This window comes from Mus caroli, unplaced genomic scaffold, assembly GCF_978045245.1.
Source record: "Mus caroli unplaced genomic scaffold, Mus_caroli_1 scaffold_7, whole genome shotgun sequence".
Lineage (NCBI taxonomy): Eukaryota > Metazoa > Chordata > Mammalia > Rodentia > Muridae > Mus > Mus caroli.
Genome location: NW_028227262.1, coordinates 23,357,190 through 23,376,888, shown reverse-complemented (window position 1 = coordinate 23,376,888; position 19,699 = coordinate 23,357,190). Strand labels below are relative to the sequence as shown.

At 45.9% G+C, this 19,699-nt stretch overlaps 1 protein-coding gene across 5 annotated transcripts in view; it reads left to right on the top strand.

Moving 5' to 3' along the window:
* Ano2 (anoctamin 2) overlaps nucleotides 1-19,699 on the top strand; it is a 320,900-nt gene that overhangs the window by 72,918 nt on the left and 228,283 nt on the right. For all 5 annotated transcript variants that reach the window (XM_085839879.1, XM_085839877.1, XM_085839878.1 and 2 more), the window contains 3 exons: nucleotides 4,336-4,487; nucleotides 7,861-7,915; nucleotides 10,560-10,611. In XM_085839879.1, the coding sequence (XP_085696005.1) occupies nucleotides 4,336-4,487; nucleotides 7,861-7,915; nucleotides 10,560-10,611 (259 nt within the window). The remainder of the gene's footprint in view (nucleotides 1-4,335; nucleotides 4,488-7,860; nucleotides 7,916-10,559; nucleotides 10,612-19,699) is intronic.

The following is a 19,699-nucleotide window of genomic DNA, read 5'->3' as shown; positions in this document are numbered from 1 at the left end:
GCATCTTTGCTTGGCTTCCTCTTCTCTGACTGCATAGCCTTCCGTCCTAGCCCACCCATCTTCCGTCCTAGTCCACCTCATGCCTGGGTCCTCATGCCATCTTGTCTATCTTGCTTCTCCACCTGGCTTTTGGAAATTAGAGGGAGCAGAGGTCATGAGATAGTCTTCAGACACTCTATGACTGTGGAGGTGAGAGAGATGCTAGAAAGGATGACAGCGGGACACCAATGATCTTACAGCTGATGTGGTAACTGAGGAAAAGCCAATTAACAGGCAGAAAGACAGGTAAACTGACTTTTATCCACAGGATGTGCCAGATGGGACGACATCCAACTTTATGCCTGGCCTGTATTCTTGCTGGCTGATCTGTCCTGGCCATTTGCAGAGAGGGCTCTTCATAGACCATAGTAGAGAAAAAGTGATCTGGGGAATCATTAGGATGATAGCATTTGAATATTACTTTGCTATACATTTTCTTTGTTTTTTTTGGGGGGGGTGCTCCTTCATGTATGTTCATTAAACTTGCCATGCTACCTCAGTTTTCTTATCTGTAAAGTGGAGACAATGACTTGTATGTTGCCCAGGAGAGTCATCACTAAAACCTTGGCTCCCTGTGTCTCAGCAAAGCACTTGATTTTAATGCAGAGGGGAAACAAGTGAGTCTTGGGACCACACTGTTGTGCCCTTGTGGGGGGTGGGGAGATGAGGAGAGACAAGGAGGAAGAAAGAAGACAAAAGAAATCTCAGTGAACCCCTTAGACTGTGACAGTGGGGCCAAAGCACGCTTTTATGAGAACCACATTTGAGACCAGGAATAAAAAATAAGAGCAACATACTTTAACGATTATTTATGATTTTAAACACATGAAAGGCACAACGTGTACCCAGGGAGGCGCATCGTGTACCCAGGGAGGCATAATGGGGAACAGCTGGCTAACATGTGTCTTGCTATTTCTGAGGATGTTCATAATTCTCTGATGTCCAAGAATAACAGTAATAATGATGCTGCTGCTGATTATTATCAATAATAGAGAGCATTGAGTGTCTTTCTGGGAAGGTGAAATGAGAACCTAAGCTGGTGGGCTTAGTCCCCTTTTAAGGGGACATTCAAGCTGGCTTCCTCCCCTGGGACAGATGATGGGACTTTGCTGAGGGTGGAAGGCCATTGGGCTAAGGTAAGAGTCCTAGACAGGGCATCCAGGAGACCTACCTGTCCGTCTGCACCTCGGTGTTCTCATCTGTGAGGTGAAGGTCCTGCTCCTCTCTGGTAGGGCTTGTGGTGTCTTCACAGGTTCTGCCGAGAAGCAGCTCATGGTGCAGGTGCTGAGCGCATGCTGAGCATACTGCAAGGGACAGGGTCATTGTTAGAGTTCTTGTCACCCCTGCATATGCCCAGCACTTGAATCCATCAACTACCAAGCTGCGGGTCTCCAGGAGATGCCTAGAAATGCTTGTGCCATGAACGAATGCTTCTTTTCCTTAAATGTTTCAAGTCGTGGTTATGCTAGACTTGGGAAATACCTTCAAAGCTATTTAGCCTACTTCCCTCTTTTATGACTTGTTAAGTGGGTCTGGAGGGACTCTCAGTCTAAGCCTAATTATCCACCACTACTGAGTAAACCAATGGTCGCCCAATGCCTCAAGAATTATAGGGTTTTTCCATCTGGCCTGGGAAATAGGTGCCATTCCCACTCCTTCCAGATGGTTCTTTCTCTTATATGGAGTCATTTTTCACACCTATGCAGTAAATGCTCAAGGGGTTCAGTAGACCTCTGTGCTCCTTTGAACGGGGTCCCCTCTTAGTGGATGAATTCTTGTCTTGAACTCCCTAGGCTTATATCCCTGCTCCTGTACCTCAGGGAATCTGAAGGGATCCACTTGTTTTGTTTTCCCTGATTTCTCAAGGCAGGGGCCTGAAGCTACCCCAGGACTCACCTTGTCTGTTTTCTCCTGCGGCTGTCTGATGATCACTGTCTGGGAAGCCATCATAGCCTGCATTTTGTCTGGGGACAAACATGTTTTCCCCATGTTTATGTTTTCTCAGGACTGGTGTCTGTTATTCTTTCATGGTGGGAAATGAAAGCGTTTCAGTGAGTGGTGTGTGTGTGTGTACTTAATATGTGTATATATATATACACATATACATATATATCTGAAGATTGGATGGAATATACTATAAACTATTAATAGAGTGTTCCTCAGGAAAAAAGGTAAGACTGGGTCAAAAATGAAAAACAACAACAACAACAACAACAACAACACAACTTTACCATTTAGTTACTGTTTTCCTGATTTTGTTTTTGTTTTTAGTAGCAGATCTGTGTTCATTTATTTTAACTGAAAAGAAATAAAAACTGCTCAGAAGATATAAAGTAGTTCTCTGTCAGTTATTGGCTGGGAGGATCCCTGCCCCCTGTCCCCGCCACCACTTCCTATCATATTTATTTATTTATTTATTTATTTATTTATTTATTTATTTTAAAAAGATTTATTTATTTATTTAATATATTTAAGTACACTGTAGCTGTCTTCAGACACAGCACAAGAGGGCATCAGATTTTTATGACAAAATGAGAAAGAAGGTGGCTCTTTGGTTGAAGCCAGCTGAAGCGCATCTCACGCACACCAGTGACAAGCTTTTCAGATTTCCCAGCTGAAAGTGCTGCCACCTTTCCTGGAGCCTCAAAGTCCTCTGCACACCCTTGGCTGCCATTATCTCAGGGCACCCTCATGCATATTCTCTGCAGCTTGAAAATAGCATGGTGGAGAAGAGGGCAGACTTTTCTGTTCATGTCTTGCATGCTGGCTGCTGTTCTACTCATCATGGCAGCGTGAAAAAGTTAAGCCAATTTCAGTAACTCAATAGTAACTTAATAGTAGGCTTAACACAATTTATTTAGTAGCTTACATTTACTTAGTACTTTTATTACTAATTGCTAAATAAAATTTATGTAGTACCTTAATAAAAACTAAAGCTGTAATGTAGGCATATGTGTCATAATTGAGCAGACAAGAGTGACTTTGTGGTCAAAAGCCTGAGCAGAGGTGAGGTCAGGACCATTTGACTCCATGCAGTGGCATGCTAATGGCTGTGGTCTCTTGGTGGCTTGGGGTTCAAGGTGGGGGTTGTTTCCATGCCTGCTGTTTGCAGGGAAGTTTGAAGGGAGTCTAGCTAGGTGCTTTCCCCTCTCTGGGGACTCTCAGGACATTTTAGAACATGGAAAGATTCGACTGGAAGCCACTGATCTTATAGGATGGGCTGACTGGTCCCCTTCTATCATATTTTACTCATCAAGTGGCTACACAGCCCAGCCAAGTTTAGGGAAGGATTGGGGAGAAATGTTCTATCTGGGAAGGAGAATGACCTGTGGAGAGCCAGTATCTATCATCACAGCGTTTCAGAATCATGGCATCTGTCCTTCAATTACTGCATTTACAAACCTAAAAGTCTAAAGGTTATAATGGGCACTGGGGAGATGGCTTAGAGGATAAGGGCTCTGGCTGCTCTTCCAGGGGACCCAGGTTCAATCCCTAGTACTACCCCCACAACCTTCAGCTGCAGATCTGATGCCTTCTTTTGGCTTCCGTGGGCATCAGGCACTCATATGGTGCACAGACATATAGGCAGGCAAAAACACCCATAAAATAAAAACAAATAAACATTGAAATAAAAATAAAAGCTGTAATATAGGCATAAGTGGTCTCTGCAACATAAGCAAACAATCATATGAACTAAAACTAATGATCATTATAATTAGGTCAGATACCATTGAATGTTTAATATGAGGGGAAGGGGCTGGAAAGAGAGCTCAGTTGGAAAAGTGTTTGCCACGGAAGCACAAGGACCTGAGTCCAATCCCCAGCATCCATGTCAAAAGCTTGATGTGGCAACACTCACTTGACATCTCAGTGCAGAGGAGGCAGAGCTGGGAGGATCCCCATTATACCTAACTGGGTAGTGGGGGAATCAGAGCTAAGTGGTGTCAAGCACCTGGTATTTTCTCTCTTACAATCCTATATGCATTTATCCAGTGGAGGTATGGTGATTGTCTCATGGTACGCCTGTGGTTTCTGTAAGATGGTAGGACAGTCAGAAAGTTTGGAATCTGCATGTTTCTTTGCATTGGACACCCACGTCCACAGCATGTGTCACTGAGAGGAACTTCTAAAGAGCAATGAAGAAAAAGAAAGAAACCTGCCTCTTATTCTTGCTGCCTGTCCCTTTGCTCAAAGTATTTACTCGGGGACCTCTGTTCCTTGTGGGGACCTCCGCCCCTTGCTCATTTTCAGGTGTTGCATGTGGCATCCTGTGCTTTATTTTTATTTTTTTCACAGATGTACGAGATCAAAGCAGGAGGTAGCATCGCAAAGAAGTTCAGCGCCATTCTGCAGACGCTCAGCTCACCCCTGCAGCCCAGAGTTCCTGAACACAGCAACAACAGGATGAAAAACCTCTCCTACCCATTCTCCAGGGAAAAAATGTACCTGTGAGTATGGGAGTCACTTGGGAAGGCACATGAGAGGGGAAGCCCTCCAGTGTCATTCCATTCCTGAACCCTGAGGCTTGGGACATGGTGACCCTGAGACCTGGGATCCAGGTAGAGAGGGCAGCTTTCCAGGGGAAACAGTTCCTATATCCCTGTCTGCCCTTCCTCTATGAAGTTATTCCAAACAGCCCTAGACATTCATGCAGGAACACCTACCTGCTTCTTGGCCACTATATAGGCTGGATGGAGAGCCAGGGGACAGCCAGGATTGAACTGTAAAGCTCGATGAGAAGGAAAGTGCTTACCTTCCATGGGGAAGTCCCTCTGCCAAGTTCATCTGATTAGGTTTTGGTAGTATGTGATACAACAGTGAGAAGGTGGAGGAAAATTCTGAATTTCTACATACCCATTGCCTACTTGGGCTCTCTTTGATTCTGCGGAAATGCTTTCCCTACCCATGAAGAGTGAATAAAAATCTCTTTATGGGTATGGTCATTTGGGAAACTATAGAAGAAATGAGCATGGTAGGGAAGTGGGGAATGAAAGATGCAGCATCAAGTGCACACAGGGGCTCTGGTGAAAACCCATCTGGGGTGATGGGGATCAGATGAATAAGGCAAAGAGGGGGCACAGAGGCCAAGAAGACACAAAGATCATCAGTTTTAGAAGCAGTGTTTCTGTGCTCATTGGAGAAGGCCTCTCATTCATATTGTCATGATTGACAACAATTCTATGCATTTTCATATGCTGTTTCACAAGTCCCCATCTCCCACCATCACCTTATAAGTATCCTTCTGCTCCAAGGAGAAAACCAAATTCCAAGGCCAACCCAGGCTCACACAGACATAGGTGACCCAGCAAGAGCCAGCGTGGCACCCCTTCTTCATGCACGTGTATAATGTAGTGTGAACATACATACTGCTCTCTACCTCGTCTCATCTTCCTCCCATTCCTACTGAGCCTTTTCTTCTCCCTAGCAAGTTTATTTCATACTTCTAGATCTTTTCTTTTCTTTTTCCCTTTCCTTCCTTCCTTCTTTCTTTCCTTCCTTCCTTCCCTCCTCCCTCCTCTCTCTCTCCTTCCTTCCTTCCTTCCTTCCTTCCTTCCTTCCTTCCCTCCCTCCCTCCCTCCCTCCTTCCCTCTCTTTCTCTCTCTCTCCTTCCTTCCTTCCTTCCTTCCTTCCTTCCTTCCTTCCTTCCTTCCTTCCTTCCCTCCCTCTCTCTCTCTCTCCCTCCTTCCTTCCTTCCTCCCTCCTTCTCTTTCTTTCTTTCTTTCTTTCTTTCTTTCTTTCTTTCTTTCTTTCTTTCTTTCTTTCTCTCTCTCTGTCTCTTTCTGTCTCTCTCTGTCTCTCTCTGTCTCTGTCTCTGTCTCTCTCTCTCTTTCTCTCTTTGTGACCCAGTGAGTTGACTCAACTCTGGGTCAAGGGTTATATAACAGCATAGGCAACTAACCAGCAGTTACACCACTGAAGAAAATGACCCCCCGCCCCCCTTTCAGTAGCTACTAACGCTAAAGGCCCCTCAGGAAGAGCAAGGCTTCCAAAGCCCCTCCCCTGTCTATGATGGACTGTTATAGGGCCCAGTCATGTGTAGGTAACTACAGCTGCTGTGATTTCATGAGTGCAGTCAACAACTGTAATGTCCATAAGACAATTTCTCCTACCCCTCCTCTCGTCTAGTTCTAACAGTGTTTCCTCTTCCTCCTTGTCCTCTTCTGCTTCTTCCTCTTCCTCTTTCCCTTTCCCCCTCCTCCTTCTTCCTCTGAGCCTTGGAGTGGGTGATATAGATGTTCTGTAAGGGGTGAGCATTTAAGAGCCACTTATTCTTTTTGTTTTTTTCAAGACAGGGTTTCTCTACATAGACCTGGCTGTCTTGGAAGTCACTCCGTAGACCAGGCTTGCCTTGAACTCAGAAATCCACTTGCCTCTGCCTCCCAAGTGCTAGGATTAAAGGAGTGCACCACCACGGCCCAGCTGAGCCACTTATTCTCAACACTTTTTATCACTTAAGAGTCTCTACATTGACTTCCACTTACGGCACAAAGAAGCTTCTTTCACCAAACCGAGGGCCCTGAATCTTGTGTATGAACAAATATTTAGAAGCAAGTTTGTCAATATGTCCACTTAGCAAAGAAATAGTAATAAGTTACCCCTACTACTAGGGCTATGACCTATGCTAGGGCCTATGACATTTCTATCTGTGAGCTTTTGTCTAGGTTTTCAATGCCAGGGAAATCTAATGAGAAAGTGATTGGTTACCTCTGTGACAGTCATGCTATTATTTCACATCTTGCTTGGCAGATCAGTGTATCACACATGGTCCACAGTTGGTGAACCTGTTGATGCCTTTGTGTCTGTTTTCTTCCATGCTTCCTTTCCCTAGGCGTTCATTCATGGGAATGCTGGCCTCTGATCAGCTATCTCCCACACATTCCACTTTGTTTCACTTTTGCTATCCTTTAAGGCCAGTGAATAGACTGTTTCTATTTTAGAAAATTCTGTTCTTCCCAATCAGAAGTCTGATCTCTGTCATCGTCCTTGCAAAACCAGTCTACACAGAGCCATGCTTCACTTGGCATCCGTCACTGTGACACACGCGACTGGTGATTCCCAGGAGAGTAAGGAGAAGGTCCAGTAATCTTGGTCCTTAACAAGGACCCTGGCATAGGGAGCACTTCATAGGTGCTGTGGGGACCACTCCATAGGTGCTGTGGGACTTTGTGTTTTAGTTTTAAGACAGGTTCTTGTTGTGTAACCCAGGCTGCCCTCAAACTCTAGATCCCACTGTCTTTCAAGTGCTTTGTTGTTGTTTGTTGTTCAGTATATGAACACTCACAGGCCTTTTGTAATTGAGTTTATTATCTACTGATGGAATGACAATGAGAATGCAAAATGGAACTTTGAAAGACAAATAGTTATGATTCTAATACCCCCAAGCTAGCCCTCCCCTACCATTTTTACTGTCTTTGTCCAGGCATAGGTATATTTCCCATCTGCTTTAATTTGGAAAACTTACCATGGCATAGTATTTTCTATCACAAACTTTCTATTTACAAACTTTTCATAATTACAATTTTTCAATGCCTTCATGACAATCTTTCAATCAACTTTGAAGTTGACTAACTTTGTACTGGATCTCTTTATGATAGTTTCCTTCTCCTCATTTATTTTCGTTAATTAACAATTTCTACAGATAGTTTTTCAGAATTCCTGGCTCAAAACAAGTGTTCATGCTGTGTGTCTTGAGTGTGTGAGAACTTTCATGTTTTGCCATGTTGCTTCCCAAAGGGTTTGCCCTTGGCTGTGGGGACAGTGGTGTCAGGGTAGGGTGGTGAAATAGGTTGGATTCACCATTTGCTTTCTTGGATCCTCTAGGTACAACATCCAGGAAAAGGACACCTTCTTTGACAATGCTACCCGGAGCCGCATTGTAAGTAATGGGTATACAGGCTTAGTAAAGGGTTTTGGGAATGGTCAGGTATATGTTTGGCAGGGCATTTCCTTTCCTTTCCTGCTATCTCTCATTATTATTTGCTTGGTGTTGCCTAGAAACCGTAAGGCATCCAAGAGCCTCACCATCCCAATGGTACAAGAAAGAGCAAACAAGTTCCTTGTTTGCTAAGGCTTGAGGGGCTGTAGCTGCTTATGAACTCTCCAAGCAGATCTGTCTTAGGATCACAGAATCGGGGGATGTTAGAGATTGTAGGACTTGATACCAGTTAAGGCAACTCCTTGGTTTACAGATACCCCTGTCCCCCAAACCCAAGGCTATAAGAAGCATTGCATTAGGAAAAAATCATATAGATTGTTAGTGTCTGAACAAGGCTGGAACTAGTCCTGGCTGCTGGGATAGTGTGCCTTTCTATGAGCACTTTCTCCTTCAACCCCATGGCAATGACTCATGTGAATTTATTTCACAGAAAATGCTAATTAGCCAGCTTGCCCAATAATAAAGCAGAGAGCCAACATTCCTGACTGTAACTTGCCTGTCCTTCCTTTCTTCCATCCTTCCTTCTTTTTTTCCTTCCTCCCTTCCTCTCTTCCTCTCTCCCTCCCTCCCTCCCTCCCTCCCTCCCTCCCTCCCTCCCTCCCTCCCTTCCTTCCTCCCTTCTCACCTCTTTCCTTTCTTTTATACCAAAAGTTTTAATTGTATTGGAGTTTGATTCTAATACAAATCTGTGTCTATCCTCTGTTCTTGTGACCCCCATCTCCAGACACATGCTATCTTTATTTACTGATCAGTTTATTCCCTACTACTCTAGACAACACAGTCTGTTGGCAGAGGAAGGCCAGAGGGACCAGAGCTCACTAGAGCTTATCCCCACGAGGGAAGCATAGAAGTAACATTCCTTAGGAAAGAGCTTACATGTGCAGTGCTGAATAAATATGGGAGAGAGACTCAGAAAGAATTCCCATCTACCCGTTGATGCAGAAGGTAAGAAGGAACAGGGAACAGTAACTGAGCATTTCCAACACACATAGACACATGGCCTTCACTCTTGCTTTCAAGATAAAAAAAAATCAAAACCAAGACCAAACAAACACTGTCAACAACAACAATAACATCATCATCATCATCTCTGGCCCCCTCATGCCATGTTTTAGGAAGGATTTATTTTAAAATGGGCATATGATTTCTTTTCTCTTCCTATGGAAAAGGGTGTAAACTTCCTGTTTGCTTTGATGCTATTGTAAGTCAATTCATTCCCAACATGACTTGGCTCCCACACCAAGGGGGGCCTTACAGGGTGTGGAGATTAACTGATCATTGCAAAGTGCTTGTAAAAAAATACAAGGCCATATAAACGCTGTTCCTAATTATTATTGTAATTGAATTACTGCTGTATTAGAAGCAGAATTAAACACTCTTGAGCCCCATTCTGCTGCAAACTATTTATTTGCCACTCCCTCTAGGTCTGTGGCCGAATATAGGCGTGTGAATAACAGCGATGAAGCACATCCCTCGCTCATCCCTCCTTCTGGAAGCTTTTCTTCCCTAGTCTCTGCCTTTTCCTTGGTCTACCCCCAAATATGAGAAGGCAAAAGGGATCCTTGGGCTTCATCCTGACCACTGGTATCATTTGTGCCTGGTGTCTCACTGGCACAAATCCGTGACTGTTTTCTGTTCTCCCTTCTTTGTTGGCTCAGTCATTTGCTCCATTCTTTTGGATAGGATATCTTAGCTTGGCCCAGCTGAGGCTTGGGACCCATGAGGAAGTCATTAGATGGCCATCACTGAGCCACATGTGCCTCAGTCTCTCTGAAAGGAGTACCCCTCCACGTGAGAGTAAATCTTCGAAGTAATCATGATGGTGCAAGTGTTGTCTAGATCTCTTAGGTTTGTGAGACATGAACTGCAACAGAGCAGGTGGCCCACATTCTACCTGCTTCTGCCATGGAAGAGAGAGGTTGTGATCAGGCAGGGTGAGAACTCAGGAACAATTTGGGCAAACGAGAGTGCTAGGATAAGCTGTGCTTGTCCTCACTAAGCACTGCCATGTCCTTTGCCTTCCAGAACATTCCTAGGCCTCTGACTGGGTGCTACTAGCAGAGGGACAGATCTGAGGTGGGTTCAAGCCCCTCTCCATCTGACTGCACACCCTGGTGATTTCCTAGCATTCCTTCAGGCTCTCTGAGTTAGATGTGCCTCAGACTGGAGGAGGAGGCACTTTCTCTGAGGGAAGAGAAGGGAACCACACCTTCTCTGAGGCTCCCACACATGGGAGGGAGGCAGACCCAGACACTTCCTCCATGGCCCTCAAGAGGGTTGTGTATCGCGCAGGCCGCCTCTGTTTTCCTTCCCTTCTGCCACTGCAGCCAATTTATAGCCTTTTATTGATTCATTTCTCAGGGTGGGGTGGAATGAGGGGTGTGTGTGTGTGTGTGTTTAAATTCTTTGCTTCCTCAAAACACTCAAGCTTGAATGGGTTTGACAAGGAGGCCATCAGCTCCGCACATGCTTGGCGTCCCCTGCCTCCCGATGAGGCCTGTGCCTCTGTCCCAGACAGCCTGCCTCACAGGGTGGTGACGCACATGGTCCCGGCATTCATCGCTCTGCCGTCCTTCCCTTTTAGGTACATGAGATTCTGAAGCGGACGGCCTGTTCTCGAGCCAACAACACGATGGGTAAGGAGCCCTCCCACGTGGTGATCCATGAGGTGGTGAGGGGCTGGGGGCGGCCCTGTCAACACCTTCCTTGGTGGGCAACAGGGAGAGAAGCAGACCCATGTCCCACAAGCAAGAGCGGCTTCAGCTTAGACTAAGCAGCCATTCTGGGCTCTAGAGTAGAGGTGCCCACTATACCTCTTGTCTAGGATGCTTCCAAGCTGTTGAAACTGCCCCCAGACCTCCAGCTCATCATGGTTGAAGGCGGTCCTCGTCTTTCCAGTTCTACCTACATCTTTCACTCTATCCATACCATTCAGCTGCAACTCTCTTGGCCTAGTTTGCCTTTGACTGCTGTGACAAACACCATGACCAGAAGCAACTTGGGTAGGAAGAAGGAATCTGGGGCAGGAACCTTAGGGCAGGAACTGAAGCGGAGTCCGTGAAAGAACCTTGCTCACAGGTTTGCTCCGCGTGACTTATTTGGCTCCTTTCCTTATATACCTAGGTTTGCCTGCCCAGGGATGACGCTGGCCACAGAGTCAGTCCTCCTATATCAATTAGCTATTAAGAAAATGCCTCACGGATGTGCCCACAGGCCAATCTGATGGAGGTAGCTCCTAAATTGGGGTTCCCTCTTCCCAGGTGACTCTAGCCTGTGCCGAGTCAACAAAACTAATGAGCATACAGTAGCTTTAAGTAACCTCAGCCAATTTTCATTTACTGTTTGCAGGAAGAAAAGTATCTTGGCTGTCTTAAAGGGTGTCTAACTTACTCTATGCGTGAAGAAACGCCTTTCTCCCCAAGAGAGGGTGAATGACTAATGTAAAACTAGACTCTGCTTCAGTTCCTGCCTTGAGGTTCCTGTCTTGACCTCCTGCCTCAGTTTCCCTCCTCCTGCCCAGACTGCTTTTGATCATACAGCAACTTTCTCTTAAAGTCAACATTCTCTTCACTGTGACTGGTGGAATCCATTCACCTTGTGGAATATTTTCCAGATATGACTATTTCTGTTCCTTTGGAGCAAAAACCCCAACATTTCAGAACATATACACTAAGGCAGGCAGTCTGCTGCTAATGCATTACTCAGAGATGCACAAAGTGGCAGAGGTAGACACGTGAGCGGTGACTGCCCCAATTTTATTATTGCTCATTCCCGGATCAACTCTGGTCCACTGATTCTCCCATAATGCTCTTTGGAGCTTCCACTAACCCCAGTCTCTTTCTTGCTTAGTCTTTATACTCATGGCTTTGACTCACAGACAGTGAGCCTTGGAGATGTGCTTAAACCATTATTTATGCCCCCGTGTCCCTATTTCCCTATGCCCTTTTGCACCTGTGTCTCTATGGACCTGTACACCTATGCCCTATGTAGCTATGCCCCTATGCCACTATGCAGCTATGCCCCCATGCCCTTATTATTCTATGCCCCTATGCCTCTGTGCCTCTATGCGGCTATGCACCTATGTTCCTATGCCCCATGCAGGTATGCACCTATGCACCTATGCACCTATGCACCTATGCACCTAGCTTTCTGCTTTGCACATCCTACTCAGTTGACTTTATCTAATGAATTAATTTTTAAAATGCCAAGCCTATTAGTTCCATAGCAATTGCTGGTGAGTTTCTGACTGTGTTCACAGACAGAGACTTAACCTTTCTACAATCCACTTTCCTTTGTGTGGAATGGAGATTGTAAATGTATCTTTCAGAGTTTTTGTAAAGATTAAGCAGGCAACAGTGAGTTTGCTTTGTAAACTGGAAAGTCCTTAAAAGCTAGGGCTCTGGGAAAGGATAATCCCCAGGATTATTGGAAGGTCACAGGAAGCTGGCTGCTTGAACAAATTCTATTTTCTTTCCCCCTTTTAGTATTTAGTGTGTGTGTTGTCTCAAAGTCAAACATCTTTAGGATTTTGTTGTTGCCCAGTAGTGTTCAAAATCTGACTTTCTTCTTCAACATTTAAAAGCATATATTTTGAGCACCTGCTGTGTGTCAGATGACGCATCAGAAGCTGAGGGATGCCAAGATGAACTGACCTACTGTCAGCCATTGAGGGGGGCTGTAGTGTAGTCATCCAGCCAGATGTGTAACTAGATAATTATGAGACAATGCAGCTGGTGCTGGGTATAATCACATACACAATGGAAGAGGAGCACGAAGTGGGAAGCAATTACCTTCTAGATCTGCTTCTCAGTATCAACAGGAATTATCCAGCATCAGGTTCATGGCTCCTGGAGACCGTGGAATGCTGAGAGTTATCATCAGCTACAGATGGCACAAGGAACATAGGAGACCTGCCCAAGGCCACATGCTGAGTTGAAGTTGTTACAAGTGGACCTAGAACTTGGCTGTCCTTGCTCTGATGCTGTTCCTACTACCTTTGAAGAGCTCTGGACCAGGGGCAGAGTCAGGAGGATGAGTCTGAAGAGCCAGTTAATTAGGAGCTGCTGCTGCCACCCTCCCTTTGTAAAATAGGGATGGTCGAACTCTGCTTCTCACCAGACTTGCAAGTGATTTGACTTCTGTTTGGCCACAATGAAGTAACTGGAGCTCTTTGAACAACTTGTAAATTGCCCTTGGCAGATCAAAAACAACTAAGAGGATGTTTCAGATCAACATGGTAGGATCAGAAACAGTGAGGGCTGTGGTCACACTGTGAAGCACTGAGATGATGCAGACCTTTGAGCCAGGAGATGTATTTAGATTTCCTTGCCAACGTCTCCAGTTTTGTTAGAGGTGAAACACACATGGGTGTAAGTGACGGACATCTCTTCAGAGCACCTGCTGTCTCATCAACGGGAGGGGAAAAGAATAGGATTGAGTTTGGCACTGTGGGCAACCCTTGCCCAGACCTAGGTCCTTGGGTTTGGGTCTGGTCTTCCGGACGGTCATTACACTCATGATCCAGGGAAAATACCTTAGTCTCTTACTCACTGGACTTAAGTGGAGCCTTTGAAAGCGGACATGACGATGCGGAGAAGAACTCCAATTCAGCAGCTCCCCCACCCCACCCCCACCACCGCTCGGTCATCACTTTTTCTTTGTAGACAATACATTTTTATTGATGCCGGCTTTTGTAAAGCATCAGCCTATATACATAACCCGCCTGTACAGATTTATTTATACTCCCGCCTTGTTCCACAAACATTTCTGAAGTGGCTTACAAGGAAAACAATAAAACAAGCCTAATATAAATAATAAATTGAAAAAATAAGAACCAGGAGAACACACAAATTAAAATTGAATGTCAAAACTAGGAGGATAAGATAGAATATACATACCCAAACCATAAGGCTCTAGGGTTTCTGCAGTTGTATCGGAAACTTAATCCTGAGCAAAGGGAAGGGGGATTATGCTCAGTCTTGTGGCTGTCCCTGCCTGTGGCCACATCCTTTGGGTAGAAATCTTTCCCAAACCAATCGCAGAAATCTTGCTTTCCTTGCTTCTTTACTAAGAAAAAGTTGGTTGGGCCTGCTAGATTTCTACGATCAGATGAATGAATGGGGAGTGTTCAGGTCATGTGGCCATATATGCTCTACAGGGATTCTCTGGATGAATGCATGAGCAAGCTTTTCTGGATAACCACTGAGGAAGGAAGCGTGTGTGTGTGTGTGTGTGTGTGTGTGTGTGTGTGTGTGTGTGAGAGAGAGAGAGAGAGAGAGAGAGAGAGAGAGAGAGAGAGACCTTGTGGATTGTCATTGAGTTCATTTGCATTCATTTCTTGAATTCCTGACCTGGTGACCTCCTTCCTCAGGCTTTGCTGTTTCTTTTCTCCTGTGCAATTTGGGAGACAGACAAAGGAGTGCCTGGAAATTCTGGTAAAGAGAGATTGAAGGAGGGGTTGCTGCCAGGATCCCGCTGTGGATAATGCGCATATTATCAGGGGGAGTAGGTTTTTATGAGCTCTGCATTGGCTGTTTATAGATTGTTTTCCTTGCTTCTGGGTGTTCTGTGGTAGGAACTAAGCAGGTAGGGGATCTCTGAGCAAATAAGGCATTTACTGCAGCCAAAATTTATGTGTATATTTGAACATTTTTCAAAGCATTTTTTGAATCTTTAGTTCTTTTGGTCCATTAGAAGCACTGCTATAAGGAGCAAGTCTAGCCAGTGTCACCGAATTTCACAGATAATTACTGACTGGTGCACAGGGGGAACTTAGGGCCAGAGTTAGAGGCTCTTCTCTAGTCTTCAGTAAGTCAACAAATTGTCAGTGGAAGTTATCAGAAAGGGTTGCCCAGAGGTTTTTGGAAGATTCACCCTTTCATTCATTCAAAATCTATTTGAGCACCTACTATGTGTTGTCCAAATTCAAGGATTGGTTAATATAGTGGTGAATTAAACAGAAACAAACCTCTCTTTTGGGGAGTTGACATTCTAGTGATAGGAGATGGAAAATAAGCCAATGCGTAAACTGGACAATACGTCATGTGGCCACATGCATTTAAAGGAAAAGTAACCAAAGGAAGGCACTGAAGATGGGGGTGCTTTACATGAGATACACAGAGAGGGACTTCCAGAAGTGAGGACAATGAGTTAGGGTGGGGCTGCCCTGGAAAAGTCCCTGATCTCAGAGAGTCAGTTGGCATCCTGGCAGCAGAAGTGATGCATTCAGGATAATCCAGGGTAGGCATTTAACCACCATTCACAGAAACCCAGGGTGGATATTGAGAAGTGCCAGGAAGGGTGCAGCAACCTGAAACTCATAGTAGCAAAGCTATCTACCTTTTTAGACCCATAAGGAGATAGAAGCCCTCTGGGTCATGGAAGGAGGGTAGAGGACTCTCCTTGTGCAGGTGACTGGCCAGGAGGCCAGGAACATAAGTCCTTCTCTCCATCTCTCTGAGGGATGGGATGCAGGAGGAAACCACAGACTATGCCAGTCTAATCCTATCAGAGTGGGGAGGGCAGAGGTATATTGAGAAGGGGAGCTAGATGATAGGCACACACCTGCCTGGTATGGATGGAATGGTGGGCACCTCCCAGCTCTGGGATGAACAAGCTGAGAAACTTGGACCCAGTTACGTCCCTTCCCTAGCCTGTTTTTGCCCCATCAGAAAAATGAAAATTTTGTCCTGTTGCTGAACCCTTCCAGCTCTGGCACCTACTAGAACCTGTGGTTCAAAGCAGAGGTGTGGTCTCCTTTACATACAAGGTAATGAGGCCCAAAGAGGAACTCGCAGTTCTTTTAAGCACGCAAAGGGTTCAAGGCTACAGTTGGGACCTGCAGACCTCAGAGAGGGTGGGAGTGGACAGGAGACAGGAGACAGGAAATGCCAACTGGGAAGTATGAAGGTAGTTGGAAGAAGTTTGTCCTCCTGGATTAGCCTTTTGCAACTCAACCTCAGGATATGTTGGCCAGGAACAGCTGCACTTACATGGCATTAGAGCCACCCACTTTCCTGTTTTCAATCCGTTACCAAATCTGATGCACTAAAATCTGTAGGGACAAGGTCTTAGGATGCACAGTGCCAATAATCTACCCAGGTGATTCCTAGGATCCTTAAAGTCAGCTGATGAGAAAGAGATGGAGAAAGGTGTAGTACAGTGGGCTGTTCCAGGCCTCTTGACCTAATGACGTTTAAGAATGTGGAGAGCATTGCAGGTTTGCCTCTTGATTTCCAGAAGTACTCAAGGATGGCCAAGCCTACCTATAAAGATTTGCCTTCTTGTTATTTTCCAAGCTGTATCATACGAACATACAAAAGCGAATCCCACAATGTTCACGCTACTATAGCCAGTTCCCTCTGGCTCCTTTTGATTCTCTCTTTGGAGGGAGTTGATATTAGTATAAAAAGGCAAAACAAGCATATCTGACCTTAAGAAAGTGAGACCTTGGTGTTTACAGAGGCCAGATGAGAGCATCAGACCTCCTTTTGCTGGCATCACAGGCAGTTATAAGTCATCAATGTGGGTCCTAAAACTGAGCTTGAGCTCTGTATAAGAACAGTATGAGCTCTAAGCCATCAAGCCTTTTCTCCAGACCCTGCCCACTAACTTCCCAGAGTTCTCCCATAAGCCCCGGAGGAGGGAGCATCTCAGCTTCTCTTTAGCATCCACCCCTGCAAGCGCGAGATTACGGCTAATGCACACACTCTTCGGAGATGAACAATATTTACAAGTATGGTTCCGCCTAGTGGGAGAAGCATATGAGCGATCACACACTTGGTCGAGCCCCGCTGTACCTCCTTAATCATTGTCACGTTTCCCAGGGTCAGCTGCCAGGGCCCTGGATGTGTGCTCCATCACGCAGTCACTTTAAAGAGTGCTTATCCATGGAGGGAAACCCTAGCCTTCTTGACCATATCACAGGACAAACACCTTTCTTTCTCCTTCATATGGAAGTTATTATTACCTTTCCATGGATAGAAAATTACAGATTAATAGGGGTACATTTTCATGGCCATTTGGTGTCAGAGCATTGAAACAAATGTATGCTTTGGGCATCTCCCCTCCCACTCAGGAGACGATGTCTTAATTATTTTGACCGGAGCCAGACCATGGTGTGTGTTGTAAACATCTGGTTTATCGTTCATCCAGCCGAACTGGTTTCTATTTTGTTAGAAGAAAAGGCTCGGGATTAAAGACGTTTAAGTAATTAAGCACACGTCAAGACAATTTGGTGATGGGTAAATATAGTCTCTGTTAAATGTGCCGTCTGGGGCCTCTGGTTTAGATTTATGTCCGGCTGGAGCGCAGGGATGAAAGCAGAAGGCTGGGCTGAGCAGGCCCTGCTGTGGAGCGAATCAAAACCAAATGGGCTTTCAGGAGGAGGGCACCATCTCTCTAAGTACCTGTCCCAAAGGATGAAAGTTTCCTTTGAGCTTGGCCTGCGGGGAGCAGAGCTGTGCTCCCTGCCACCCAGCAGTGCTTGTAGCTTTAATGACAGTCTCTGGGTGGCGGACCATAAAGTCCTGCACTTCCTTCTCGCCTCATGTCCGCAAAGGCAAGGCGCAGGGGTTTGGATGTGCGCATGCTCCGTTACCCATGGCAAGAGCCTGAGTCCACTCCGGTTGTGCTCTTTAGCTCCGATGCCTCTGGATGTAGAGGGGCAGTGATGCTGGGCCAGTCTCCCAGGCTGTTTAAAGTGTGGTCTATGCTGAGTAACGACGAAGCTGAGCATTTTCCTTTGGGGATTAGAGTTCTAAGCAACAGGTGTGCAGTTGCCGGTGGTGTGAAAGAGAGATAGGGCTAATGACTGTAGGGACCAGCTTCTGCGGGACCCCAGAGTCCATGCTTTGTTTGAGTCGAGGTTTTGCTTTTCTTTGGCGACTGGAGAGAAGTGAAAGAGAATATCCTTTGAGCTTTCTGCCTCTCCATAGCCTTCATTCTGGGAGTAAGAAGACAAAAGTTTAGTCAGTCTCTCTCTCTCTCTCTCTCTCTCTCTCTCTCTCTCTCTCTCTCGTTCTCTCTCTCTCTCTCGTTCTCTCTCTCTCTCTCGTTCTCTCTCTCTCTCTCTCTCTCTCTCTCTCTCTCTCTCTCTCTCTCTCTCTCTCTCTCTCTCTCTCGTTCTCTCTCTCTCCTGCCCCTGCTGTGCCTAATACAGTGCGGGAAGAGTATCTATGTGGTCGTGAGGAAGAAAGCCTTGTCACTGTGGCCACATGAATGGCACACGATGGAACCAATTAGACCAGGGTTTTTTGTTGTTGTTGTTGTTGAAAAGGAAGGGAAAAAAATCCAAAAATTTCAAAGCAGGGATTCCTTTTCTTTTTGAAAAACGTTTGATTATTTTCTTTTCTTTTCAAACTGATTTCCATGCTTGTTTGGGGTAGAGTCTTGGTTTCTGAAGTCTGGGGGGTAGAACCAGAGGCCCGTGCAGGACCCGTTTGGGAGGGTAGCTGGCTGTAGTCGCATGGCTGCTATTCAGCTCCTCTCCCTCCCCTCCCCCAGCAGCTACACTGATTGGGATCACCATGTGCTACCATCTAGGTGTCCCGTGGGAGGTGCACAGCAAGAGGTGACAGAAACATTCAATGACATCATTTGGGAGCCTTGGGTATCTGAGTCGGGATAACTCAGATTTCCTAACCTGGAGTCTTTGCTCCAAGGCAAAAGACCATTTGCCTGGACTTCCTGACTTAGAAGGCAGACTAATCAACCAGAGTCTCAAGTTTCCTCATCAGGGTAGCTTGCCAAACAAGGCAGTGCGGAGGGTGTGTGTGTGTGTGTGTGTGTGTTGGGAGACAGGGGCACTTGATCAGCTAGAAGAGATACTGAGCAAGTACAGCCAAGGGCTGATGGCTTCTCAAATGTCACCCCTTTGGGTGTCAGGACAGTGAACCAACTGCTGAGAGACACAGCAGAAACAGACAATCCCCCCTGACTCATGTCCATTGCAGGCTTTGGAGGACACGAAACAACAGACAGCTTGTGTCCTGGAGGGGAGGAGGTGCCTGTTGTAGGTGGAGCTGTGTGTAGGTTTGAGATGAAAATAGGTGTACAGCTTATAACCCAGTGAACTGAGATCTTCTGAGGACATTCCAGTTGAACTCGGATCATTAGTCTGACGCTTCAGCCAAGAGAGGTGAAACACCTGTTTGTTGTTTTTGTTCCCCATGAAGTGTTGGGACTGTCTTTGGTGGTATTACAGCTGCCATGGCAACAGTGGGGTGTGAGTGAGGTAATTCATGGGATGTGGTCGCGTTGGGGGCCCTACCAGCCTGTGATGCTTCAGCTTCTATCTGTGTCGACAGTGCTTTCATAGCTTGAAAATACCCGCTCGTCCCTGCTGCCCCAACTTGGTTCTCCTCCCTTTGATTACTATGGGGTGGCTTCGTATTGCTGTGGTTAGGGCTCTTGAACTGATTAATGATGCTCTGACTGAAACTGTAGTCTTCTGAAAACTGAGGAAAATATAGAGCAAAAGAGGTCATAAGCATATATCCTGTTGGCTGAGGGGATGGCGTTGTGATATGCCACAAAACCCCTTCATGTACCAGTGAGAGAGAGAGACTAAATGGCAAATATTGCCAGTGGAGCTATGAGGTGCTCTCGACCTCACCACCCATAAACATTCCGAATCGTGGGAGCTATGGAAGAGCCCTTGGGAGACCAAGACCTTATTTTGAGCAGTGCTGTGCTGGAATCTCAGACCCTGGGGCTGTTGTAGTC